General features: G+C 44.6%; 1 protein-coding gene across 1 annotated transcript in view; it reads left to right on the top strand.

Annotated features, from left to right (window-relative positions):
• grin2da (glutamate receptor, ionotropic, N-methyl D-aspartate 2D, a) overlaps nt 1-19,272 on the top strand; it is a 64,739-nt gene extending 45,467 nt beyond the window's left edge. Inside the window, exons 9-14 of the mRNA XM_014177454.3 lie at nt 1,191-1,316; nt 1,585-1,814; nt 9,167-9,327; nt 9,882-10,069; nt 12,493-12,725; nt 13,538-19,272. Of these exons, the coding sequence (XP_014032929.3) occupies nt 1,191-1,316; nt 1,585-1,814; nt 9,167-9,327; nt 9,882-10,069; nt 12,493-12,725; nt 13,538-16,576 (3,977 nt within the window). The 3' untranslated portion in view covers nt 16,577-19,272. The remainder of the gene's footprint in view (nt 1-1,190; nt 1,317-1,584; nt 1,815-9,166; nt 9,328-9,881; nt 10,070-12,492; nt 12,726-13,537) is intronic.
• Nucleotides 19,273-27,641: the final 8,369 nt, after the last annotated feature.

Genomic DNA, 27,641 nt, shown 5'->3' on the forward strand with positions numbered 1-27,641 from the left:
AGGTTCTTATAAATAAAGTAGTCAAAACTTGAGTATTTGTTCCCATAATTCTAGCATGCAAGGACTGCATCAAGCTCTTCAAACTTGTTGGATGCTTTTACAGTTAGTTTCGGTTGTATTTCAGATGATTATTGTGTCATTTTGGAGTCACTTTTATTGTAAAAATAAGAATATAATATGTTTCTAAACGTTTCTAAACACTTCTACATTAATGTGGATGCTACCATGCTTAGAGATAATCCTGAATGAATCGTGAATAATGATGAGTGAGAAAGTTACAGCGGGTCAAAGATCATACACCCCAGAAATGCTAACCTCCCCTGTAATTGGTAATGGTGAGAAGTTAACATGTCTTGGGGGTACGATCTTTGACCCGCTGTAACTTTCTCAATCATCATTATTCACAATTAATTTAGGATTATCCACATTAACGTAGAAGTGTTAAGGAACATATTCTATTCTTATTTACAATAAAAGTGAATCCAAAATGACACATTATAATATTTACCATTCATTTCTATTGGCCACAAAACAATCTGAAACAAAACCAAAATGCAAACGTCTCCAACAAGTTCGTAGAGTCACAAGCTTTGTGTAGTCATTGGGTGCTAGGAATATGGGACCCAATGTAGAATATAGGATCAAACGAAGAAAAATTGTGAATGTATATTATTTTATACTAATACTGCTCAGAGAAAGAGATTTTGTTTAACAAGTAATACTTTTTTCTCTCAAAAAGGTAGGGGGCAAAATTATTGACACCCCTAAATATTATTTTAAATAAAGTAGTCAAAGGTTTAGTAACCTTTGAATACTTTATTTATAAGTATCTTTAGGAAACCTTTGACTACTTCATTTATAAGAATATTTAGGGGTGTCAATCATTTTGCCCCCTACCTTTTGAGGAAAAAGGTATTACTAACAAAATATTTTTCTCTAAGCAGTTTTATTAGTATAAAATATTATAATGACCCAATATTTGGGAGCATACAATATAGCTCAGTATTCTAATTATTTATTTTATACAATCATTATTGCTCATCTTTATCAAGGGTGTCGATCATTTCGGACCCCACTATATTTAGGGAATTGTAGGGTACCATTTGGGACGTGTCAATAGCTTCATTCTAAGTAGCAAGCTAGCGAGAACCTTGGAACAGAACCCTTGTCTTTCTGATGTGATGTTTCAGAGCCGTACAGCCCAGCTGTGTGGGTGATGATGTTCGTCATGTGCCTCTCCGTGGTTGCTGTCACAGTCTTTATTTTCGAGTTCTTCAGTCCCGTCGGCTACAACCGCAGCCTGCAAAGTGCAAAGAGTAAGTAATTTATTACAGTATGGTCATTATTATTTCAGGTTATCACCATTGAAGCAATTGAAGTAGTCGTGATGAGTTACATACCAGTGTGAGTAGTACCCTGGGGATATTTCTTTTCCATTCAATGTCCATTCCTTTCTCTCTCTCTCTCTCTCTCTCTCTCTCTCGCTCTTTCGTTCTCTCGCTCTTTCGTTCTCTCACTCGCTCTCTCTCTCACTCATTGTCTCTCCCACTCCCCCCCTCTTCCCCCCGACCTCTCTCTATCCAGAGACAGGGGGCTCTAAATTCACCATAGGGAAGTCTATCTGGCTGCTGTGGGCTCTGGTCTTCAATAACTCAGTGCCCGTGGAGAACCCCAGAGGAACCACCAGTAAGATCATGGTGCTGGTGTGGGCCTTCTTTGCTGTCATCTTCCTGGCCTCCTACACGGCCAACCTGGCAGCCTTCATGATCCAGGAGGAGTACATCGACACTGTGTCTGGCCTCAGCGACAAGAAGGTGTGTGAGTGAGGAGGCCATTCTGATCCAAGGCCAAGATGGCTATAATGTCTGTTTCCATAGCACAGTGATGCCTCAATTCTTCACACTTCTCCCAAAGTGTGCACTTGCACATTACCTGTCTATGGATTTAAAAGCATTGCATTGGGGAAGGCAGGGCCGGATTTATGCGGGGGTTTACCAGGGCTGAAGCCCCTGGGCCCAGCCCCTTGGGGGGCCCAAGAGGATGCAAACAATTATATATGTATTACAGTTGAAGTTTACATACACTTAGGTTGGAGTCATTAAAACTCATTTTTCAACCACTCCACAAATTTCTTGTTAACAAACTATAGTTTTGGCAAGTCGGTTAGGACATCTACTTTGTGCATGACACAAGTAATTTTTCCAACAATTGTTCACAGACAGATTATTTCACTTATAATTCACTGTATCACAATTCCAGTGGGTCAGAAGTTTACATCCACTAAGTTGACTGTGCCTTTAAACAGCTTGGAAAATTCCAGAAAATTATGTCATGGCTTTAGAAGCTTCTGATAGGCTAATTGACATCATTTGAGTCAATTGGAGGTGTACCTTTGGATGTATTTCAAGGCCTACCTTCAAACTCAGTGCCTCTTTGCTTGACACCATGGGAAAATCAAAAGAAATCAGCCAAGACTTCAGAATACAAAATGTGTAGACCTCCACAAGTCTGGTTCATCCTTGGGAGCAATTTCCAAATGCCTGAAGGTACCACGTTCATCTGTACAAACAATAGTACGCAAGTATAAACACCATATGACCACGCAGCCGTCATACCGACTGTACTTTGGTGCGAAAAGTGCAAATCAATCCCAGAACAACAGCAAAGGACCTTGTGAAGATGCTGGAGGAAACAGGTACAAAAGTATCTATATCCAACGTAAAATGAGTCCTATATCGACATAACCTGAAAGGCTGCTCAGCAAGGAAGAAGCCACTGCTCCAAAACCACCATCAAAAAGCCAGACTACGGTTTGCATCTGCACATGGGGACAAAGATCGTACTTTTTGGAGAAATGTCCTCTGGTCTGATGAAACAAAAATAGAACTGTTTGGCCATAATGATCATCGTTATGTTTGGAGGAAAAAGGGGGAGGCTTGCAAGCCGATGAACACCATCCCAATCGTGAAGAATGGGGGTGGCAGCATCATGTTGTGGGGGTGCATTGCTGCACGAGGGACTAGTGAACTTCACAAAATAGATGGCATCATGAGGAGGAAAATTATGTGGATATATTGAAGAAACATTGCAAGATATCAGTCAGGAAGTTAAAGCTTGGTCGCAAATGGGTCTTCCAAATGGACAATGACTCCAAGCATACTTCCAAAGCTGTGGCAAAATGGCTTAAGGACAACAAAGTCAAGGTATTGGAGTGGCCATCACAAAGCCCTGACCTCAATCCTATAGAAAATATGTGGGCAGAACTGAAAAAGCGTGTGCGAGCAAGGAGGCCTACAAACCTGACTCAGTTACACCAGCTCTGTCAGGAGGAATGGGCCAAAATTCACCCAACTTATTGTGGGAAGCTTGTGGAAGGCTACCCGAAACGTTTGACCCAAGTTAAACAGTTTAAAGGCAATGCTACCAAATACTAATTGAGTGTATGTAAACTTCTGACCCACTGGGAATGTGATGAAAGAAATAAAAGCTGAAATAAATCATTTTCTCTACTATTATTCTGACATTTCACATTCTTAAAAGAAATTGGTGATCCTAACTGACCTAAAACAGGGACTTTTTACTGGGATTAAATGTCAGGAATTGTGAAAAATTGAATTTAAATGTATTTGGCTAAGGTGTATGTAAACTTTCGATTTCAACTGTATATATGTATACAGAACAGAAATATAAACGCAACATAAAAAGTGTTGGTCCCATGTTTCATGAACTGAAATAAAAGATCCTGGAAATTTTCCATACGCACAAAAAGCTTATTTCTCTCAAATTTTGTGGACAAATTTGTTTACATCCCTGTTATTGAGCATTTCTCATTTGTCAATATAATCCATCCACCTGACAGGTGTGTAGTATCAAGAAGCTGATTAAACAGCATGATCATTACTCAGGTGCACCTTGTGTTGGGGACAATAAAAGGCCACTCTAAAATGTGCAGTTTTGTCACACAACACAATGCCACTGAATTCTCAAGTTTTGAGGGAGCGTGCAATTGGCATGCTCACTGCAGGAATCTTCACCAGAGGTGTTGCCAGAGAATGTAATGTTCATTTCACTATCATAAGTCACCTCCAACGTTTTTTTGTTGTTGAGAAATTGGCTGTACATCTAACCGGCCTCACAACCGCAGACCATGTGTAACCACGCCAGCCCAGGACCTCCACATCCGACTTCTTCACCTGTGGGATCATCTGAGACCAGCCACGCGGACAGCTGATGAAACTGAGGAGTATTTCTGTTTGTATTGAAGCCATTTTGTGGGGAAAAACTCATTTGGATTGGCTGGGCCTGGCTCCCCAGTGGGTGGGTCTATGCCCTTCCAGGCCCACCCAGGCTGGCCCCTGCCCAGTCATGTGAAATACTTATAGATTATGGCCTAATGAATTGATTTAAATTGACTGATTTACTTATATAAACTATAACTCAGTAAAGTCGTTGAAATTGTTGCATTTTGCGTTTATATTTTTGTTCAGTATAGTATATATATATATATTTTTTTATGCAACCGCCAACCACAGGAGGACTCATGAGCCCGCTCTCAATGAGTGTAGACAGCCTGCTGCAGCCTTCTGCCACTCTGCTAATCATCACATGGGGCAGGAGAGAAGCTAGGGGGCCCACGTGGGTAACTGGGGTGCCCAGCCTTTATTGGGTAACTGATTAATAAAATAAAAAAACGGCATAATAAATAAATGTGACTGGTCAGTTGTGTGAGTCAGGGGCTGGGCCAAAGCCGAAGATGCAAAAAAATAAAATAAAATTTAAATAGTTTTATCACGCCACACCAAAGAGCATCATTATATGTAGTGTATATTATGCCACAGAGGATCAATAGTTAATAAAAAATTATTGTGGATTTATTTTTTATCACACTCACATGCAGGTATCTGCCAAAATAAAGGAAACACCAACATAAAGTGTCTTAATGAAAATGGTGTTGGACCACCAAGAGCTGCCAGAACAGCTTCAATGCGCCTTGGCAGAAATTCTACAAGTGGACCTAAACCATGCCAGGAAAATGCACCCCACACCATAACATATACTTTGTATCCCTCGTTTACTCAAGTGTTTCCTTTATTTTGGCAGTTACCAGTATGCCTACAGTCGGGAATGCTGCAATTTGGCCAGCATGCGTGCCAAATATACAGCTTGTTGCGTTGTGGCCATAGACATAGACATAGAAAGGTTTTATAACTTCTTACCCTGGCAATTTGACTGATAAACTCATGGGTACTCTAGCAATGGATGCCAGTCCAGACTTGAACTGCCATCTATGGATTATATTTCTATGGTTGTTTGCGGTTGTCAGTTTGCCTTTTGAAGATTTAAAAATTCAATTGTGGGAGAAACGTACAGTTTGGAAAGCAAATACCTACTTCTGAAAAGTCTAATCTGTCAGTACAACCGATAGAAACACATTTTTCTCAACAACTCCCATTTTTTTTGCGAACAGCAGCACTGTTTTTCAAAGTTGCTCATCATGAGATAGGCTATTGCCACGATGAGCGCATCGGCCATCACTGTGAGTAGCCTATGGCTTCATCTATATCATTAGGTGAGACATTGTCCCACTCGAAATATTATTATGTAGCCTACTGTAGGCAATGGTATATACACTATATATACAAAAGTATGTGGACACCCCTTCAAATTAGTGGATTCAGCTACATCAGCCATACCTGTTGCTGACAGGTATATAAAATCAAGCACACAACCATGCAATCTCCATAGCAACATTGGCAGTAGAATGGCCTTACTGAAGAGCTCAGTGACTTTCAACGTGGCACCGTCACAGGATGCCGCCTTTCCAACAAGTCAGTTTGTCAAATTTCTGCCCTGCTACAGCTGTCCCGGTCAACTGTAAGTGCTTTTATTGTGAAGTGGAAACTTCTAGGAGCAACAACGGCTCAGCCGCGAAGAGGTAGGCCACACAAGCTCACAGAACGGGACTGCCGAGTGCTGAAGTGTGTAGCATGTAAAAATCGTCTGTCGGTTGCAACACTCACCATCGAGTTCCAAACTGCCTCTGGAAGCAACATCAGCACAATAACTGTTCGTCGGGAGCTTCATGAAATGGGTTTCTATGACCGAGCAGCCGCAGGTCAAGCCTAAGATCACCATGAGCAATGCCAAGCGTCGGCTGGATTGGTGTAAAGCTCACCACCACTGGACTCTGGAGCAGTGGAAACTCATTCTCAAGAGACGTGAATCACGCTTCACCATATGGCAGTACGACAGGACGAATCTGGATTTGCCGGATGCCAGGAGAATGCTATCTGCTCGAATGCATAGTACCAACTGTAAAGTTTGGTGGATGAGGAATAATGGTCTGGGGCTGTTTTTCATGGTTCGAGCTAGACCCCTTAGTTCCAGTGAAGGGAAATCTTAATGCTACAGTGTACAATGACATTCTAAACGATTCTGTGCTTCCAACTTTGAGGCAACAGTTTGGGGATGTCCCCTTCCTGTTTCAGCATGACAATGCCCCCGTGCATAAAGCGAGGTCCATTCAGAAATGTTTTTTCGAGGTCGGTGTGGAAGAACTTGACTGGCCTGCAGAGCCCTGACCTCAACCCCATTGAACACCTTTAGGATGAATTGGAACGCCGACTGTGAGCCAGGCTTAATCAGGCCCAACATCAGTGCCCGACCTCACAAATGCTGTTGTGGCTGAATGGAAGCAAATCCCTGCAGCATTGTTCCATCATCGTTTGGAAAGCCTTCCCAGAAGAGTGGAGGCTGTTAAAGCAGCAAACGGGGGGACCAACTCCATACTAATGCCCATGATTTTGGAATGAGATGTTTGATGAGCATCCACATACTTTTGGTCATGTAGTGTATATACTGTACAGTTGAAGTCGGAAGTTTACATACACCTTAGCCAAATACATTTAAACTCAATTTTTCACAATTCCTGACATTTAATTCTAGTAAGAATTCCCTGTCTTAGGTCAGTTAGGATCACCACTTTATTTTAAGACTGTGAAATGTCTGAATAATAGTAGAAATAATGATTTATTTCAGCTTTTATTTCTTTCATCACATTCCCAGTGGGTCAGAAGTTTACATACACTCAATAAATATTTGGTAGCATTGCCTTTAAATTGTTTAACTTCGGTCAAACGTTTCAGATAGCCTTCCACAAGCTTCCCACAATAAGTTGGGTGAATTTTGGCCCATTCCTCCTGACAGAGCTGGTGTAACTGAGTCAGGTTTGTAGGCCTCCTTGCTCACACACGCTTTTTCAGTTCTGCCCACAAATTTTCTATAGGATTGAGGTCAGGGCTTTGTGATGGCCACTCCAATACCTTGACTTTGTTGTCCTTAAGCCATTTTGCCACAACTTTGGAAGTATGCTTGGGGTCATTGTCCATTTGGAAGACACATTTGCAACCAAGCTTTAACTTCCTGACTGATGTCTTGAGATGTTGCTTCAATATATCCACATAACTTTCCTCCCCATGATGCCATCTATTTTGTGAAGTGCACCAGTCCCTCCTGCAGCAATGCACCCCCACAGCTGCCACCCCCGTGCTTCACAGTTGGGATGGTGTTCTTCGGCTTGCAAGCATCCCCCTTTTTCCTCCAAACATAACGATGGTCATTATGGCCAAACAGTTCTATTTGTGTTTCATCAGACCACAGGACATTTCTCCAAAAAGTACGATCTTTGTCCCCATGTGCAGATGCAAACCGTAGTCTGGCTTTTTTATGGCGGTTTTGGAGCAGTGGCTTCTTCCTTGCTGAGCGGCCTTTCAGGTTATGTCGTTATAGGACTATTTTTTACTGTGGATATAGATACATTTGTACCCGTTTCCTCCAGCATCTTCACAAAGTCCTTTGCTGTTGTTCTAGGATTGATTTGCACTTTTCGCACCAAAGTACGTTCATCTCCAGGAGACAGAACGCGTCTCCTTCCTGAGTGGTATGACGGCTGCGTGGTCCCATGGTGTTTATACTTTCGTACTATTGTTTGTACAGATGAACGTGGTACCTTCAGGCATTTGGAAATTGCTCCCAAGGATGAACCAGACTTGTGGAGGTCTACACATTTTGTTTTCTGAAGTCTTGGCTGATTTCTTTTGATTTTTCCATGATGTCAAGCAAAGAGGCACTGAGTTTGAAGGTAGGCCTTGAAATACATCCACAGGTACACCTCCAATTGACTCAAATGATGTCAATTAGCCTATTAGAAGCTTCTAAAGCCATGACATCATTTTCTGGAATTTTCCAAGCTGTTTAAAGGCACAAAGCCATAACATCATTTTCTGGAATTTTACAAGCTGTTTAAAGGCACAGTCATTTTAGTGTATGTAAACTTCTGACCCACTGGAATTGTGATACAGTGAATTCTAAGTGAAGTAATCTGTCTGTAAACAATTGTTGGAAAAATTACTTTTGTCATGCACGAAGTAGATGTCCTAACCGACTTGCCAAAACTATAGTTTGTTAACCATACATTTGTGGAGTGGTTGAAAAACAACTTTTAATGACTCCAACCTAAGTGTATGTAAACTTCTTACTTCAACTGTATATATATTTCCTCATAACATTGTACAATCTGTGTGTCGCTTCATTGGCCTGGGCTATTGATTGTTTGAATTCAAGACCAGATTGTCCTCAGTTTGTCAGTCAGAGTAGCCACTTATTTTGATCATTTGTCATTGATCATTTGATTATTAAAAAATATCCATCTAATTTCTTCTGTCATGACAATTTATGCATTGGTCCATCCCTACTGTTCATCCCTCTCACTTCTCTCCCTTTCTAAAGATCTTTGTAATAAAAATGCAAGGAGAGCAGAATTCTGTTCTCTTTGGGGGAGAAGAAGAAAATGTTTTTAAATGAGATCTAAGGAAGTTTGGTGGACACTGGGCAGCACCATGAGATGCAGCCAAAAATCACAAGAACATCTCAAAAGATAAATGCTCAACTTGTTGAGTTGGTGTTGGAGATTTGGCCAGCAATCTTTTCGAATGTTCTTGCATTTTGGTAGTTCTTTGGTTTTCGACATGTTGCTTGATGTATTTTCCACCTGTCCAACTTCCTTAGATCACTATGCATGCATTACTTACGTTGTAATGTACTCTTGTCACTCAACTCTTACCCTGAATCCCCACATCAACCTCTAGTTCCTCCTCTACCCCCCCAGTTCCAGCAGCCTACTGAGCAGTACCCCCCACTCCGATTTGGCACCGTCCCCAACGGAAGCACCGAGGAGAACATCCGCAGCAACTACGCCAACATGCACAACTTCATGATCCGCAACAACCAGAAGGGCGTGGAGGAGGCCATCGACAACCTCAAGACTGGGTCAGTTTGTGTGTTTCTGAAGATGACATCCCGTTCATTTCATTGCATTCAACCAGGACCATGTTCATTAGGCACCAAACGGAAGAAAACAGCCTGAAACATGGAGGGACTACCTAGACTTGTCCAATAAGAAACTTATATTTTCGTTTTCCGTTGCAAAACATTTTTTTTAAAATATGTTTTCTGTTGTGTGCCCTAAAGAACATGACCCAGCATAGCAGCCTCTTAGCAACAGTTATCTCCCCATGCAGTCCTGTCCAACTGTATGTGTGTTTATGTCTCTGCTGGGGTTTATAGTGCAAACTACTGTATGAATTATGCTTACATTAGATAAAACACACACACACATCATGTTGGAAGCATTAGAGTAGATGTAACAAATTGTGCACCTCATGCAGAGGAGAGACACTTCCCCAAGACGACTTGACCACCAGAAGCTTATTCCTCACCCGGACTTGACGTACCGTGTTATTAAACCTCACATTCTCACTTATCATCTCACCCTCATCCCCTCTTCTCTTTCTCCCCTCCCTCCCTCCCTCCCTCCCCGTCAGTAAACTAGATGCCTTCATCTATGATGCGGCTGTGCTAAATTACATGGCGAGGAAAGACGAGGGCTGTAAGGTGATGACCATTGGCTCGGGCAAGGTGTTCGCCACCACGGGCTACGGCATCGCCCTGCATAAGAACACCCACTGGAAACGCCCCGTGGACTTGGCCCTCCTGCAGCTGGTGGGAGACGGTGAGGAGAGAGAAAGGAGTGGGGGAGAGAGGGGTTGGGGACAGGCAGGAGAAGTTGATAAATGTGCTGGCTTGTTAGTGGCATGCTGGCAGCATCAATCTGTCTCTGCTTTTAGTGGTGGATTGAAGTGAGGAGAAAAAAACACTTTCTGCTTCTGCTACCTTCTGCTTAATTCAGTTGAATGCTTTTCACATTCATGGTTTTACAGTTTGTCTTGCATACTGTATATTGTACAGTAGACCTACATACTACAGGTAACTGCCAAATTAGAGGAAACACAAACAAAAAGTGTCTTAATCGGGCGTTGGGTCACCTTGAGCCAGAACAGCTTCAATGCACCTTGGTATAGATTCTACAAGTGTCTGGAATTCTATTGGAGGGATGCAACACCATTCTTCCACGAGAAATTCCATAATTTGGTGTTTTGTTGATGGTGGGTGAAAATGTCTCAGGCACCGCTCCAGAATCTCCCATAAGTGTAGTCTGAGACGGGTATGGCATATGGTTTACATCGTTTTCATGCTCAACAAACCATTCATTGACCACTTGTGCCCTGTGGATGAGGGCATTGTCATCCTATGGGGGCATAGTCATGGTTGCCAAAATATTGGCAAAAAAGAATGGTCTGCCCAGCATTTGTATGCATGACCCTAAGCATGATGGGATGTTAATTGCTTAATTAACTCAGGAACCACACCTGTGTGGAAGCATTTGCTTTCAATAGACTTTGTATCCCTCATTTACTCAAGTGTTTCCATTATTTTGGCAGTTACCTGTATGTTTTAGAGTAGTCCTACATACTCTGTCTTTACAGGAGGCCTGCCATACTGCAAGACAGTAAATTCATGTTGAATGTTGGATTTATTAGGGTTGGTTGATTAACCAGATTAACCCTTAACACGGACTTCAATGATGATTCTCTATTTAACATGCCTTTTAGTCCATGAGTACTTTAGGCTTAATCTGGGCCTGTGCAATCACCCCCCCCCCCCCCCCCCCCAGAATGTTTCACAAATCCTTACATCATAAAAGGTCTTAAAGATTCCATATATGTATTCTCAAGTACTGTATCATACTTTGCATTGCTAATGTTTTTTTCTTTGTAATACTTTCATATTATTATTTTTTTTTACTGTCACTCATTTGTTCTGGTCCTGTGATTAGAAGGTGGTGTTATTCCTTCGGCTCGTGCTGAGGATGTCGCAGCTCTGTCTCAGCTCTGTCTCAGCTCTGTCTCAGCTCTATGTGAAGCCCTGAGTTTGGTCACGATTAAGGGTTGAATGTGAAAGAGAGCCGGGGGGTGGGGGGGGGGTGCTTATTGGAATATGATGAATAAGATTAGGAGTCTGTCACAGTTTATGATCATGCAAATTAGCATCCATTGTTTAAAAAAAAGCAACACAATTGGCAGTGAGGTATAGTGACTTCTGTGGTCTAGCACTCGTACCTGACTTTTTCCACTGACTTTGCTGATAGATACTTTAATTGAGGAAAAAATGTACTTACTATGACTGTGGTTGTCCCACCTAGCTATTTTAAGATTAATGAAATGACTGTAAATCACTCTGGATAAGAGTATCTGCTAAATGACTAAAATGTCAATGTAAAAAATGGAATCAGAGAGATCACTTTAACTCCTGACTGTGAATTCTTAGCTACACATTCTTGGAAGAATATTTTTGTTAGGTGTAGATTCCCTTTTATTTTGTTTTATTGGAGTGGATGGTTAATTCATGTTTTTCTAATCCATGTAGTTTGGGCTTTACAATGGGATTTCCAACACAGGGCAGTTAACCTAAGGTTAATATAGTTGAGTGTTTCACTGTTTTAACTCTAACGACCAGGGATTTTAAAACACACCTTAAGTAGCTGCTCTTACAATGCAGGGGGCTTTAGACGTGGCTGTCATTTCAATACATGGTGTCTGCTCTCCGCTGAGCACAAACTCTGGGTTTTCCTCCATTTCTCCTTTACAGTGTAACAGTTGTTTTTGACATATGGAACTAATGGTCTGTGTTGGGAGTCCTATTAGTCTCTGCTACCTTTCATCTGTCCAGGTCACTCTTCACACGGGAGATTCTGTATCCAGGCCATTTCCAACTTCCATCAAAGCTATGCAGCTTCTCTCTCTCCCCCTTTCCTCCGCTTCCCCCCTCTCTCTTACACACACACACACACAGGCTTACTCTCTCACATTCTCGCCCCCCATACACACTATTTTCTCAATTTTCAGCTTTCTTTTTGCCATCATACAACAGCTCTGAGCCAGACACACTTTCACCCCTCTTCCTCCTGACCTCTCAACTATTATCTTCCTAGCTTCCCCCTTAAGGTATAAAACAATGCCTGTCCCATAACAACGGCAGATAATCCCTCCTTGTAGTTTTTTATTTCTCTCCCATCTCCTCTTCTTCCACCGTCAGATGAGATCGACATGCTCGAGCGCCTGTGGCTCTCGGGGATCTGTCACAACGACAAGATTGAGGTGATGAGCTCCAAGTTGGACATCGACAACATGGCAGGGGTCTTCTACATGCTGCTGGTGGCCATGGGGCTCAGTCTGCTGGTTTTCGCCTGGGAGCACCTGGTGTACTGGAAGATCAGGCACTGCCTGGGCCGCTCCGGTGGCATGGACTTCCTATTGGCCATCAGCAGGGTGAGTTACTGACTGAGTTATAGTGGTGGTAGTGATGCCCCCTGGTGGTGGTAGTGGTGGTGGTGGTAGTGATGCCCCCTGGTGGTGGTAGTGGTGGTGGTGGTAGTGATGCCCCCTGGTGGTGGTGAAAGGGAAAGGGCTTGGTGCATCAACACATCACAGGCTATGTCTAGGCAGTACTGTTCAAAAGGTAGGTCCTTGTACCTCGTTTTAAAAGTGACCCTAGTTTTCTCCAAGATTTCAGATGACATTGTGTTTTCTTACTGCTGCGTTCTACGTCGACGTTCCGGGATATCTCCGACTGTGACTCCCGCTTTCAATTTCACCGAATGTTGATTCACGTGCTCAACGGGCAATGTTGATTCTTGTCCATCCGATTTCTGTCCTGATAACTGAGATTTAGTGGGATGACTCTTGATTTTCAATAAGACATATTGGTATTGAATGAATCTTCTTCAAGGTGATAAAGCTGTTATGATTTACACGGCCCCGACATTCAACACACTTAACCAATAATGGTAGCCTATCAGTCTTTTAAGGCTGTAAATGATCTGCATTAGAACTGTCACAAGTTCCTCCTCCGCCCTCATTAGTATTTTGTGGTTGCAGACACCGAGGTAAGTGTATGCAGACCTCTATGGGGACACATTTCTGCTACATTTCTGCCACAACTTATGTACATATGTAACCTAGTTTTACGAGACTTTACTAGACTTGCGAGACTTTCAGTATCAATATTCTCATCTAGGGATACTGGGATGTGGAGTTTGCTAGCTGTATCCTAACTAGCTTCCCCTTCTATGTCTACACAGGGTATGTACAGTTGCTGCAGGTTTGAAGATGAAACCGTCTCTGGAGGCCTCAGAAACACACTTCCCCTATATCAGAGTGTTCCCACAATGCCACCTCCACCCCAATCCCACATCTCAGCGGCTGTAACCTGTAACACTACTCTTTCCATGGTGCAGCAGCAGCAGAGGCATCATCACCAGCAGCAACAGCAGCATGAGCAGCAGCAGCAGCAACAGCAAGCATACAGCATGCTTCCTGCTGGATCTCCTCCAACTACTGGGCACTCTGCAATGGCCCTTGGGCCATCAAACAGTCCCCTTTTGGAGGGTCCTATGCCGTGCTCCACTTTTCTGCCTCGCCATGACCGCAGATTGGCTGTGGTAGACCGCTGGAACCGTCCCAAGCCCAGCACGGACAAGCCGATTGGTGGCAGCGGTGTGATCCCAGACATGGCACAGTTTCAAAAGGGCTTGCCCCCTCATTGGGCTGGGGGAGCCAGTGGAGGGGACGGGAGTCTGGATGAATACAAGCGATACTATGGCCCGATCGATCCAGAGGGCTTAGGGGCAAATGCTGACCCACAAACAGGTGGCTCTCAAACCCCCAAAACGAACCAGAGGGGGACAAAGTCCTCAGGAATGCCACGGCTACCTTCTAAAGGACCGCCCCCTGGGCACTTCATGTCCAAGCCCCCTCTACCGCTCCCCTCATCCCCACATCCACCGCCATTTTGGAGAAGAGGCAGCCTCCCGAAAAGAAAGGGCTCCGGGGGGCCTCTGTATGAGAACATCCTCCCCTTGGGGAGAAGAGGGGGAGGGCGGTACGGAGCAAGGGATGGAGGTGGCAGGCGAGGCCGTCGCCCTCCCCCACTCCCATTGCCTGTCCCTGTCGCGTCCCCTGCCCTCACTACCCCTACCACTCCCTCTCACTCCGCCCTCTACACCTCCAGCTCCTGCTCCTCCACCTCATCAAGTTCATCCTCGTCCTCATCCTCCGTCTCCCTCTCACGCTCCAACTCACCCTCATCCTCCACCATCACATACACATCGTCCCAGAGTTTTAAGTACAGGGCTGGCAGTAGGGATGTCGAGGACGTTTATGACTCTGATGAGCTGACAGAGGAGTCTAGCCTCCTGCTAGGACGGAGAAAGGGCAAATCCCGACGCATGTCCTCTCGCTCACTGCCTTGCAGTCCACCCCCTCCGCCTGTACCACCCCGCAAGCCTCGTCTACAGTATGAGAGAGAGAGGGCTGGGAGCCAGCTAGCCCAGCTGCAGGAGTGGTGGGCCTCCTGGGGCGAGAGAGAAAGACGTAGAGGAACAGGAACCAGGGCCGAGGGGAAGGAGGAGAAACGGCATCACAAAGAGAGAGAAAGGGAGAGAAAAAGAAGGAAGAAAGGCCGGAAGAAAAAAAAGAGAGAGGAGAAGGAGAGAGAGCGGGAGCGCAAGCGGCATAAAGTGAAGAAGAAGAAGAAGAAAGAGGAGAAGGTGAAGAGAAGAGATCGGGGCAAGCGCTCAGAGCACGAGGAGGGGGGTGGTGAGCAGAGAGGGCAGCTCAAAGCGATAACGCAAGAGGCCTACTCCTCCTACCCGGCTCTGAGGCGTGACTCTATGAGGAAGAAGAGTGAAGGTTCTATCAGAAGCTACGGATGGGATATTCCAAGGGATGAAGAGAGGAGAGATAGCGAGGACAAGGAAAGAGATGATGGAGAGGACACTAGAGGCAAGGAAAGGCACAGAAGTCCTTATTCTCGCCACAGGCATGCAGGTAGGCCTTCCAGTTCCAGCAAGCAGTACCAGAGCCCCAGAAAACCCTCAACCGCTGTCAAATTCTGGGGAGCGGGAAACCCTTCGTCAGAGATTCCTTCATCTGCATTTCTACCACTGATCCCTCTCTCGTCCAGGCGCAGGAGTAAAGGCTCAGATAGAGAGGCCCTAGGGAAAGAAGGGGAGACGCGCCCCCTGTTGGGCAGGAACGAGAGAGTGGAGGTTCACTCCAAAGAAGGTCTGTCGTTTCATGAGTGGGATTCCGAAGATGAGGATGAAGATTCCGAGGAGGAAAGGAGAAAAGTGGAGCAAGAGAAGAGACGCAAGAGAAGACGAAGGACCGCATCAGAGTCCGAAAGGGAAAGCGATAAGATGGTGGGCATCTACTCAGACAACGACGGCTCCTCGGGAGAATTTGGAAAGTTCGAAAGGTACTGGGAGGGTCATGAGGGTAGAGCGGTTGGGGGAATAGGAGGGGGAGGTTGGTTTTTTGGCACGTATCCCGCCAGAGAAAAAGCCGGCAGCATAAACAGTAGGGATGGCTCGTTATTGGGCCGTGGGGAGGGATGGGGGGGAGCAGGGGGAGTAGGGGAAGGTGGCTGGGGATCAGGGAGGATAGGTGGTACACAGTGGCCTCCACCTCCATTGACACCACCAGCTCCTCGAAGATACTGGTCCGTGGACAAGCTTCCTGTGAAGGAGGAGAAGAAAGAGAAACGGAAGGACAAGGACAAAGGGCGGGGTGATGTGGCTTGCAACTGCCAATCTGCCCTCGAACATCAACACGCTCACTCTAAATTGCCCAAGGTGAGCTCTCCTAGCCAGGAGGAACTATTTCTACACTGTCAAAGCTTTGTGACTAACGCCAATTCCAAACGGCATTCCTTCAAACCCGACCGGACAAAGAATCAACCCAAATCGGGAAGCCAGTCCAACCTCAGCATCCAGCGGACAGACCGCATTCGGCAGCCTTCTACATCGCAGGCCCTCATCCCCTCCCTCCCTCCACCAACACTCCCGGCCCTTCCTGCCCCTCCCTCCTCATCCCATCCCATCCACATCCCTCCTCCGAACTCCTCCTCTTCAGTCTCGTCTCCCTCTGTAGTATCCTCCACCCCAGGCGCCCCCCAGCCGTCTTCTATGGCTTCTGCTAGTGCCAAACTCCTGTACCAGAGACTGCGCTCAGTGCCCCAGCCCCAAAGGTTACAGTCACCTCACCTGCCCCTCAAGGCCAAGAGCCTCTGCTCACGGAGGGGGTCCGCACACTTCTCCAGTGTGGAGAGCGAGGTGTGAGGCGAATCACAGACACCTACCTGGGTAGGAAACACCGACCTATTCAGACAACCTTGGGTCATGACTGTTTGGCAACCGCAGTTTTGTAACTCGGCCCCCTGTAACTCTTGCACAACCCCCATTGTCCAGTTTGAGGGAGTGCACAGCAATGTCATGTTTACTGGGGCTCTCTTCATTCTGGTCAGAGTATCTGTAAGACTACATGTGTTGTTGGTAAACTGAAATTGGTGTCAGAAGTGGGATCTCCGAAATGGGGCCGTCCTCCTGACAGGCCGCGTCTTTGGGTCTCGAAGTGAAGTGGTTGTTATTGTTCAGTTATATTTGTTCATGAGGGCTCAGGTACTCGTTCATAGGCCTCCCTACCGAGGGCTCCAATGCAGGAACATTTGACTTACACCCCTAAAACATTAACCTCCCAATGTTCCTTTACCAAACGGTTTACACCTCACAGGCCTGTGAAATCTGAGGGTCATAGTTGTGTACGTTCTATGTTTCACGTTTAGGGGGAATAGAATAGTAGCTAGCTCTCTCGGTTTTCCCCATTCACCCTCTCAAACTCATATTTGATGTTCTGTGTCTGTGTTTTACCGTGTTTGTATTCTTGAAAACAGGGTAAGTCGACTGTGACTGATCTTACACTGTGCCAAACTTCAGCGGAGCTTACATACAATGCTGTTTCATTGATACCACAGGTACTCCCCCATTCATGACCCTCTTGAGCAATACATTGCCTGCAGACCACAGATCATGCATTTTATATTTTAAAAGGTTATTTTACTATAGTGTTATTATAAACTAAGACAAATGTATTAATTTTGACAAAATGTAAGCACTGTGCTGTACTATACTGGGTACGAGCAAAATGTTTTCAACTACCTAACGTCATTGGCAGCCTTTCCCCCCCATAAGACAGAATGTAGCCTTGACCTAGTCTGCTGCAACTATGAAGACACTATAAGATTGTACCATTTTTTTTTGGGGGGGGGGGGGGGGACTAGATGGAATTGTCAGACATGTGGCCTCACAGGTGGTCAGGATTCATTCTCTGTGTCCCAGTAACGATGTCAACATGATAGGTGCCTAAATGATGCTACCAGAGATGCGTTTGTAAATCCGTAATCAAGAGCTAGCTTGCTCAGAGCAATTTGACGGTAAAGCTGATACCTGATACCTGCCAGTTTTCCACCGACCTTTAGCGTTAGCATTAGCAACAGGAAGTTGAGTAGCGGAGAGTGAACACTGCTACGACTTTTTGTGTGTGTTGTCAGTAACCCACAAGGCTAGTTCCATCTTCTCCATATAGTCTGTTTAGCTCATTCATCTGCCAGTGACTGCACCTGAGCCATACTTCAGCTGAAGAAAAAAAGAAGAATAACCTTAGTTAACACAAAGTTGTTGTGTAAAGTTTGTCTGCATTTCTTTGAATATCTAGATATATATCGCATATATATATATATATATATATTTGTGTAGTTGGGTAGCATTAGAGTAATTGTTGTTTAGCATCTTGATATGGGGATATTGTTTTATCATTCCAGTGCCATTAGATAAGAGATGAATATTCCATGCAGAAGGAAATATCTCCTTTTTTCACCCACAATTGGGAACGCTCTTTGTTGCTAAAAGTATAGGTTTTTATTCTTAAAACCTAGTTAACCCAAGAGCGGTAGGAACAGAATGGAAGCAGTGCTTTGCTTGTTACAATCAACAGCTTGCAAGAATCCAACGACGAGGCTAACCCGTGGGCGAAATGTTACCTGCTGAGGTATTTGTACCACAATTGAACCGAAATCTCTGTCCCTTCTCCTTGTCTATTTGTTGTGTTGATGAGTGTCTGCAATTGTAAACCGTTCTATTTTTTTATTAAGTATCTGTGAATATTTCTTTCATCTCAATAATAGCATATCTATATATAATAATCTATTTCAAAGATAAGATCTTATCTGTTAAGTTTGTCTACTACATTTACAGTATTATCTAGGAAGCTGTCTTTTTTTGTCTGTCTTACCTTGTCTCAAAACCCAGTGAAATCAGAGACCAGTACCTGACTGTGTTCTTACCGACCATCGACCACGATTAGTTAACAATGATATTCGCAATGTGATGGAGGTGTGTGTCTGACGACCGTGTCACTGTAGTAGTGAAAGTTTGGGCCATGGCTGTAACACGTTATTAATAACCATTATATTATATTAGTTATTTTTTACCAGGGCATAGTCTGCTCAGTAACACCAATGAGACACTGAGCCTGGATTTCAACTGGACCAATGAGTTGAAGTGTACAGCGACTTCTTTAAACACCGAAACTCAATGTGGTCTAGCGGGCAGCAACAGGCTTTTTGTTGCGTCATGCAGCAGTATACTATCCGTGGTGAGCCATACCAGGACTGTGTCGTGTGTTCCCTCTCTGCGAACCTGCGTCTGTCGTGCTGAACTAAACAAAAACACACTGTGTTCCTCCATAATAATCCCCACTGTAGCGCCCCAGTCCAGCGCTGTCTCCGTCCGCTAACCCTGCGCGGTTTTTACTCCACACTGTGTCCAGACGGACTTGCACTGCGTCACTGTGTGAGAATCAATGTGTCATACTGGGTTAGAACACAGTGGTTACGTTGGGCTGCCGCACCACTGGAAAGACAATACTGTGCTGTACTGCAAGCAGAACAGAATAAAAATACGTTTTGGATTAAAACCTCTTCCGTCTATTTCCATTTTTCTTTGTGTCGGCGTCACAGAAGCGGGAGGGATGATTGGGAAAACGTGGAGCGAGTGATAAATCTGTTCACAAATCTCATTGAGGACATGTTGTGCAGAAGACTCTCTTTCCTTAGAAAAGTTCAAGGGTTTTATCACAGCGAGTGACACTGTAGTGGAGAGACTATAGATGAGGTGTTCTCATTCACACACACAGCTGCAGCCCATAGTTAGGGTCCACATCCAGTTCAATTCTTTTACAGCTCAAGTTCAGTTGTCATATTGCACAGGAACACACTGTGTACACATTCCAATTCAATTCCAATTCAAGTCTTACTTGCAGGTTCACCTCTCAACAATGCAACGACATTAAGAATAGAAAGGCAGTTCGTCGAAGCTCACTTCCAAAGTGTTGACTCAAATGTGTTTTTAACATGTACCAGCTCTGGACTAGGAACACTCACACACACACATACCAATTTATACGTAAGCTCATTAATGCCAATATGTCACGAATGCTAGGAATGGTGGTAGGAGTCAGGCGCAGAGAGCAGAGGTAAGAAAAAATGAGATTTATTTTTCTCTGGTACGACAACGGTCGACGCCAACACAACTGGCGTGTGAACTAAGTGACCAACCCATATACAACGGGCACACAGTCCGGAAAGAAAATAATTCAGGCAGATCGCCAGCACATCCAAAAAGCACACTGACGTAAAATAATCCCTGACAAACCTGGGCGGGCTAAACAGGCTTAAATAACCACAAATCAAGACACACAAATAAGGAACAGGTGCAAACAATAAGACATACCAACAGAAAAGGAAAAAGGGATCAGCGGCGGCTAGTAGGCCGGCGACGACGACCGCCGAGCGCCGCCCGAGCAGGCAGGGGAGCCACCTTCGGTGGGATTCGTGACACAATAACACATTTCATTGAGATGGAACCCCTCAACAGATATTGGAGCATTTACAGTGCAGTGCATTGTTACGAGTTAGCTAGGGCCAATAATAAACACCTTAATGGATGTTGGTTGACAGCCATTTTGTGCCAGAGTGCCTATCTCCCATCACCCCTCACTGCGAGAAGGTCAGTTATCACCCACCCAGTTAAAGTGAAAAATGGTTAGATGGCTCTGTATAAGATATTGTAAGAGCAGGAATGGGATTTTGTTTTGTAAGGGGTACTGGTATAAAATATATTTTAAAATATAACATTATTTCCTCTGAATATCGAATACATTTATGTTTATATTGATTTATAATTTGTTGTTTTGGTGCTCCAGTCCGTACCTAGGATCTACTGTATTCACACTTTGCCTTTTACAGTGCATTCGGAAAGTATTCAGACCCCTTTACTTTTTCCACATTTTGTTACGTTACAGCCTTATTCTAAAATTGATTAAATCGTTTTTTCCCTCGTCTATCAACACACAATACCCCTTAATGACAAAGCAAAAACAGGTTTTTAGACATTTTTGCAAATGTCTTCAAAATACATAACTTCATCACGACATAAGTATTCAGACCCTTTACTCAGTACTTTGTTGAAGCACCTTTGGCAGCGTTTACAGCATTGAGTCTTCTTGGGTATGAGGCTACAAGCTTGGCACATCTGTATTTGGGGAGTTTCTCCCATTCTTCTCTGCAGATCCTCTCAAGCTCTGTCAAGTTGGATGGGGAGCGTTGCTGCACAGCTATTTTCAGGTCTCTCCAGAGATGTTCAATCGGGTTCAACTCTGGGCTCTGGCTGGGTCACTCAAGGACTTTCAGAGACTTGTCCCAAAGCCACTTCTGCGTTGTCTTGGCTGTGTGCTTAGGGTCGTTGTCCTGTTGGAAGGTGACCTTTGCCCCAGTCTGAGGTCCTGAGCGCTCTGGAGCAGGTTTTCAATAAGGATCTCTCTGTACTTTACTTTGTTCATCTTTCCCTCAATCTTGCCTAGTCTCCCAGTCCCTGCCGCTGAAAAACACCCCCACAGCTTGATGCTGCCACCACCATGCTTTGCCATAGTAGGGATGGTGACAGGTTTCCTCCAGACATGTCGCTTGGCATTCAGGCCAAAGAGTTCAATCTTGGTTTCATCAAAACCAGAGAATCTTGTTTCTCATGGTCTGAGAGTCCTTTAGATGCCTTTTGGCAAACTCCAAGCGGGCTGTCATGTGCCTTTTACTGAGGAGTGGCTTTCTGTCTGGCCATTCTACCATAAAGGCCTGATTGGTGGAGTGCTGCAGAGATGGTTGTCCTTCTGGAAGGTTCTCCCATCTCCACAGAGGAACTCTGGAGCTCTGTCAGAGTGACCATCGGGTTCTTGGTCACCTCCCTGACCAAGGCCCTTCTCCCCCGATTGCTCAGTTTGGCCGGGCGGCCAGCTCTTGGAAGAGTCTTGATGGTTCCAACTTCTTCCATTTAAGAATGATGGAGGCCACTGTGTTCTTGGGGACCTTCAACGCTGCAGAAATGTTTTGGTACCGTTCCCCAGATCTGTGCCTCGACACAATCCTGTCTCGGAGTTCTACGGACAATTCCTTCGACCTCATGGCATGGTTTTTGCTCTGATATACAACGACAACTGTGGGACCTTTAAATAGACAGGTGTGTGCCTTTCCAAATCATGTCCAATCAATTGAATTTACCACAGGTGGACTCCAATCAAGTTGTAGAAACATCTCAAGGATGATCAATGGAAACAGGATGCACCTGAGCTCAATATCAAGTCTCATAGCAAAGGGTCTGAATACTTATGTAAATAAGGTATTTTTTACTTACATTCTTTTGAGATTTGCAAAAATGTCTTCAAACCTGTTTTCGCTTTGTCATTATGGGGTATTGTGATGTCATTATGGGGTATTGTGATGTCATTATGGGGTATTGTGATGTCATTATGGGGTATTGTGTGTAGATTGATGAGGACTTGTTTTTATTTAATCCATTTTAGAATAAGGCTGTAACGTAACAAAATGTGCAAAATGTCAAGGGGTCTGAATACTTTCCGAATGCACTGTAAGTGAAGTAATGTCTTCTCCTGTGAGATGGATGTGCATGTAGCCTATTTCTATTCCATTACTAAGGTCCTCACTTTCTGATGCAATCATCTGACAGACTTGGTATTCAGGCAGACACTCTTTGTGTGAGAGCCACAATCCAAGGCGAGGCAGACGTGATGATCTGCCAAGAAGATAGGCAACGATGGCAACTCAAGGCGAGCGCATGTCTCAGTAAGTGCTTGTGTTGTGCCTTTCACCATAATCGCCCCTTAAAATTCTCAGAATTGTTGTTACACTGCAATTACACTATACAATACAATTGTCCTTTATTGCAATACAAAAATGATATCACTAATTTCGCTAATATTGAGAGTCTACACTTAATTAATTCACAGCATGTTTATTGTGTAACATATGTATGTAATGAATGTTAATGTATTCTATTCTATGTATAGATGACAGAACACCTGTCATATTCTCTGAACAGCCTGTTCACTCTCCTGTTCCTACTACACAAACTAGAACAGAAACCAAGCCAAAGTAAACCCTGACAGTGCACAGGGGTTAAGAGACAGGAAGACAGAGAGAGACACACACATTAAGAGGAGAGGGGAGAGAGAGAGAGAGAGAGAGAGACACACGAAGAGGGGAAAATAGAGAGAGAGACATGAAGAGGAGAGGGGAAAGGAGAGAGCGAGAGAGACACGAAGAGGAGAGGGGAAAGGAGAGAGAGAGAGAGAGAGAGAGAGAGAGAGAGAGAGAGAGAGAGAGAGAGAGGAGACACGAAGAGGGGAAAATAGAGAGAGAGACATGAAGAGGAGAGGGGAAAGGAGAGAGAGAGAGAGAGACACGAAGAGGAGAGGGGAAAGGAGAGAGAGAGACACAAAGAGGAGAGGGGAAAGGAGAGAGAGAGAGAGAGACACGAAGAGGAGAGGGGAAAGGAGAGAGAGAGACACAAAGAGGAGAGGGGAAAGGACAGAGAGAGAGTCACACACACGAAGAGGGGGGGAGAAGGCTAGAACCCAAGAAAGACATGGAGAGGGGGACTTTGACAGATAGAGAGAAGGGTTTAGAGACATGGGGGAGAGAAGGGCTTAGAGACATGGGGGAGAGAAGGGGGGTGGAGAGGTGAACACAGAGGTGGAGAGGTGTAAAGAGCATCCTGTCAGGCTGTATCACTGCTGTATCACCTGGCACAGCAATTGCACCGTCCGCAACCGCTGGGCTCTCCAGAGGGTGGTGTGGTTAGCCCAACGCATCATCGGGGGCACAGTGCCTGCCCTCCAGGACATCTACAGCACCCGGTTTCATAGGTAGGTCAAGAAGATCATCAAGGACCTCAGCCACCCGAGCCAAAGCCTGTTCACCCCGCTACCATCTAGAATGCAGAGAGCATACAGGTGCATCAAAGCTGGGACCGAGAGACGGCTTATAACACCAGGTCATCAGACTGTTGGTCACCACTAGCCGGCCTCCACCCAGTACCCTGACCTGAAGCTTAGCCACTGTTGCTAGCCGGCTAACACCCGGTACTCTACCCTGCACCTTTGAGACTGCTGCCCTATGTACAGAGAGTCATTGAACACTGGTCACTTGAATAAGGTTTGCATACTGTTTAACCCACTTTATATGTATACAGTGTACTCTAGTCATGGTTCATCCTACATAAGTACTAATGTACACACCTTTTGCTGTTCATATATTGTCCATGCTGTCTATACACACCATATATCGCGTATATTCCGGACTGACAATACTCATTCTGATATTGCTTAATTTCTTCATTCAACTTTTTGGATTGTGTGTGTATTGTTTTGTCTTGCTGGGCATTACTGCACTGTTGGAGATTTTTACTCCTCGTCCACCTAGACTTCACACATGAAAATGTTATATTCAGTTGAATATACTCCTTTAACCTCTTTCTTTTAATATATATTCGAGGAGATAAAATTGGAACCAGTTGAATAACATCCAGTCCCCTAACAAGGCCTCTGAACTGTAAAATGTTTCATTTATAGTGTAATTAAAGAAACGACATGAAATGAACATGTGATGGCCAGACGAACCGGTGGTCATTGACTATGTATGAGTTGTAATAGAGGTCTGCTGTTCTGCAGCACAGTCCTCCTCACTCCACCAGAGGGCAGCAGAACCACCAGAATGGGACCCAGGGAATCCCCCACTTACTGTACTGACCTAATGCTAATAAATCAAATGAGTGTTTAGATCACTAATTGGTCATTACTATCCTAGCCTTCTCTCCTTTTGGACTCTGTTTTTACTAAGAGCGGCTTCGGCTGCCGTCACGACCCACAAGCACCAGCGACCTCGGATACGTCGATGTTCTTGTGCTGTCCGAACACATTACATCTAATTCGGTGTTGGGAGTTTGTATGTATGAAAAACGAGGCGGAGGGTGCAGTACTCCGTTTCCGCCACCATGGAGCAAGGGGGTCCTCTTTTGCAGCAGAGCGTGGCTGTTGCCAGTGGAATGAATCACTCACCATACGCATATTCCTGGAGAACTGCCAGGCGCACGACGACGATGAGGCTAATTTCAGCCCCGTTCCCATGCCGCCTGGACGCCTTCGAAGGATCTGGCCAACGCCACCACTGAAATGCTGCGGACTCTGGCCCAGGTCTTTATCGATTCAGATACAGAAGTGATCACACATTTGGAGTTAGGTACATTTTCTCCTATGCAGGAGGGATGGGGGAAAGGGGAGGTATAGTAGGCTACAGCGTCAGATGGTAACAGTCACAGAACGATCCAGTGCTGTGCCCCCGGATAGGGTCTCACTGCACCACACTGAGAATATGAGATGCGGAGGACCAATGAGGACGATGGTGGGGTGTGAAAATGTGACAATGAGAGATATGGAGAGTGCGTACATGAGTGCACATTCTGGCAAGGAAGAGTGTGTTTATGCAGAACATGTGTGTGTGCATGTGGCAGAGCGATAAAGAAGGATATTGTGTGCATGCACGTGCATACAGTATGTGTGTGTCACAGGAGGTTGGTGGCACCTTAATTAGGGAGGACGGGCTTGTGGTAATGGCTGGAGCGGAGTGGTGGAATTGTATCTATCGAACAAGTGGTTTCCATATGTTTGATTCCATTCCATTTGCTCCATTCCGGCCATTATTATGAGCCATCCTCCCCTCAGCAGCCTCCACTGGTGTGTGTGTGTGTGTGTGTGTGTGTGTGTGTGTGTGTGTGTGTGTGTGTGTGTGTGTGTGTGTGTGTGTGTGTGTGTGTGTGTGTGTGTGTGTGTGCGTGCACATGGCAAGGGGGGAAAAGAGTGTGTTTATGCAGAGGAGAGTGTGAATGTGACAGAGAGGCGAGGAGAGTCATTGTAGGCTTGTGTTCAAGCTGGAGAGAGTGTGTGTCTGGCTATGAGCATGAGGCTGCTGGAGAGAGAGAGTGAGGTTGATTGATGATGAAAAGTAAATATGTGTGTGTGTTAACAGGCAGTGGTAGAGTGTGTACTCTGCAGTGTGTGTGAAGAAAGTGTGTTTGTGTGTGTGTGAAGATATATTTACATAACAGACAACGGAAACCGAGTATATATGTTCTGTATGCAAAATACTCAGCATACATACTTATGTAGCAGATGTCTCCAAGCAGAATAAAAATAAAGGCCCTTTGCAGTCAAAAACTTGATTTTCTGGTGTTTTATATACATTTGGGGTTGGAATAATACTCTGAAATTGTGAAAATTAGGATAATGCTGTTTTAGCGTAAGAGCTGTTTGAAAAGAGCTGCCTGAAATTTCAGCTGATTCGGTGAGATGGAATTTCGACCTGCCTGGTGACATAACCAGGGGTGGTAAATTAGTTATTAGACCAATAAGAAAGAGAGTTCCAAACCCCTCTGCCAATAACAGGTCGTTTTCAGATTTCCCCTTCCCCACTAAGACCACACCCAGACAGTCCTAGCAACATTCTGGATTGAGAAATTGCACCTTTTTTTTTTTACCATTTTAATTTAAAACAATCACAGGAAAGTATTTAATTGTTACCCAGAAATGATTTGATATTGAGATCAAAACGGCTACATTAGACCTTTAAAGTTAATGTCCCAGGTCAGCAGTCCTGGGAAGGAACTCAAGCATTATACACATACTGTATGCACTGTCCTGTATACGACAGAGAAATTGAGAGTGCAGGAAGGATAGATAACCACACACTGTCCAAAAACAAGGAGAAAACCAAAATGGAGGCTCAGATGCAAAAATCAATCTTATTTATTTAGGACATCATGCCTTAAAAAGTGGAAAAGGTGCAATTGACAAATCATCATCAGTGTCATAGCGAGGAGTGGACACACATGGCTCATTATAAAATGCTTGCCAACTACACTACATGAAATGAGAGAAAATGTATGTACGAAAGCAGAGAACGGAAGACTGATCATCCCTTGCTGTCCGGTAATATGGGGACAGTGGTATGGGTAATATATGGGAACAGGCAGATAATGAGGGGTACTTTTAATCGTTGGTCTCATAGGTGTTCCCCCCTTTAATGTTCAATGCTGGCACACTTCAGTGCTTTAATTAACCACATTTATTTAAAAAAGGAGCCTGCGTCTCCTAACAAGGCCATTAACAGTCAAGCGCCGGGGTGTTTAACAAGAACAGATTGCTTTTGCATTTTGACCTAAAGCGAGTTACATAATGTATGTGTCGAATATGTGAGTGTAAAAGAAAGTTTGTGTGTGTGTGTGTGTGTGTGTGTGTGTGTGTGTGTGTGTGTGTGTGTGTGTGTGTGTGTGTGTGTGTGTGTGTGTGTGTGTGTGTGTGTGTGTGTGCATGCGCGTGTGAGTGTGCGTGTGTGTGTGTGTGCGTGCGTGTGTGTGATGGCGAGATAGTTATCTAACGATTGATTACATCTCACATTTCTTAGAGCCACCGCCGTCATTACATACTCTAAATGACATTCATAATATATCTTCATGCTCACTGATTTGATGACAATGACATATCAATCTATTAATCAGACCTGAAATCTAAATGGTAAATACTTTTGTAACATGGCATATATGAGTATTTTACTACCGCGGCCCGGGGGCACAGTCCATAAGATACCTCTGTACCTTAGGAGCAATGTTTGCAGCTCTCTCTGTTGCAGCTCTCTCTCTCTCTCTCTCTCTCTCTCTCTCTCTCTCTCTCTCTCTCTCTCTCTCTCTCTCTCTCTCTCTCTCTCTCACTAAATTCTTGGCAGTGGTGGGATCACTCCGGTGGTCTCAGGAGGCAGAGAAGGTCCGTAGCTACTTTGGAGGGACCATTCACTTTTTTCCCACAAAGGTTGGCGTCAATTCCATATCGATTTCAACTCATTTAGTAAAGAAATGTTTTTTATTTTATAGTTCCTTTTCAGTTGGTATT

This window comes from Salmo salar, chromosome 27, assembly GCF_965601325.2.
Source record: "Salmo salar chromosome 27, fSalSal1, whole genome shotgun sequence".
NCBI classification, from domain to species: Eukaryota; Metazoa; Chordata; class Actinopteri; order Salmoniformes; family Salmonidae; genus Salmo; species Salmo salar.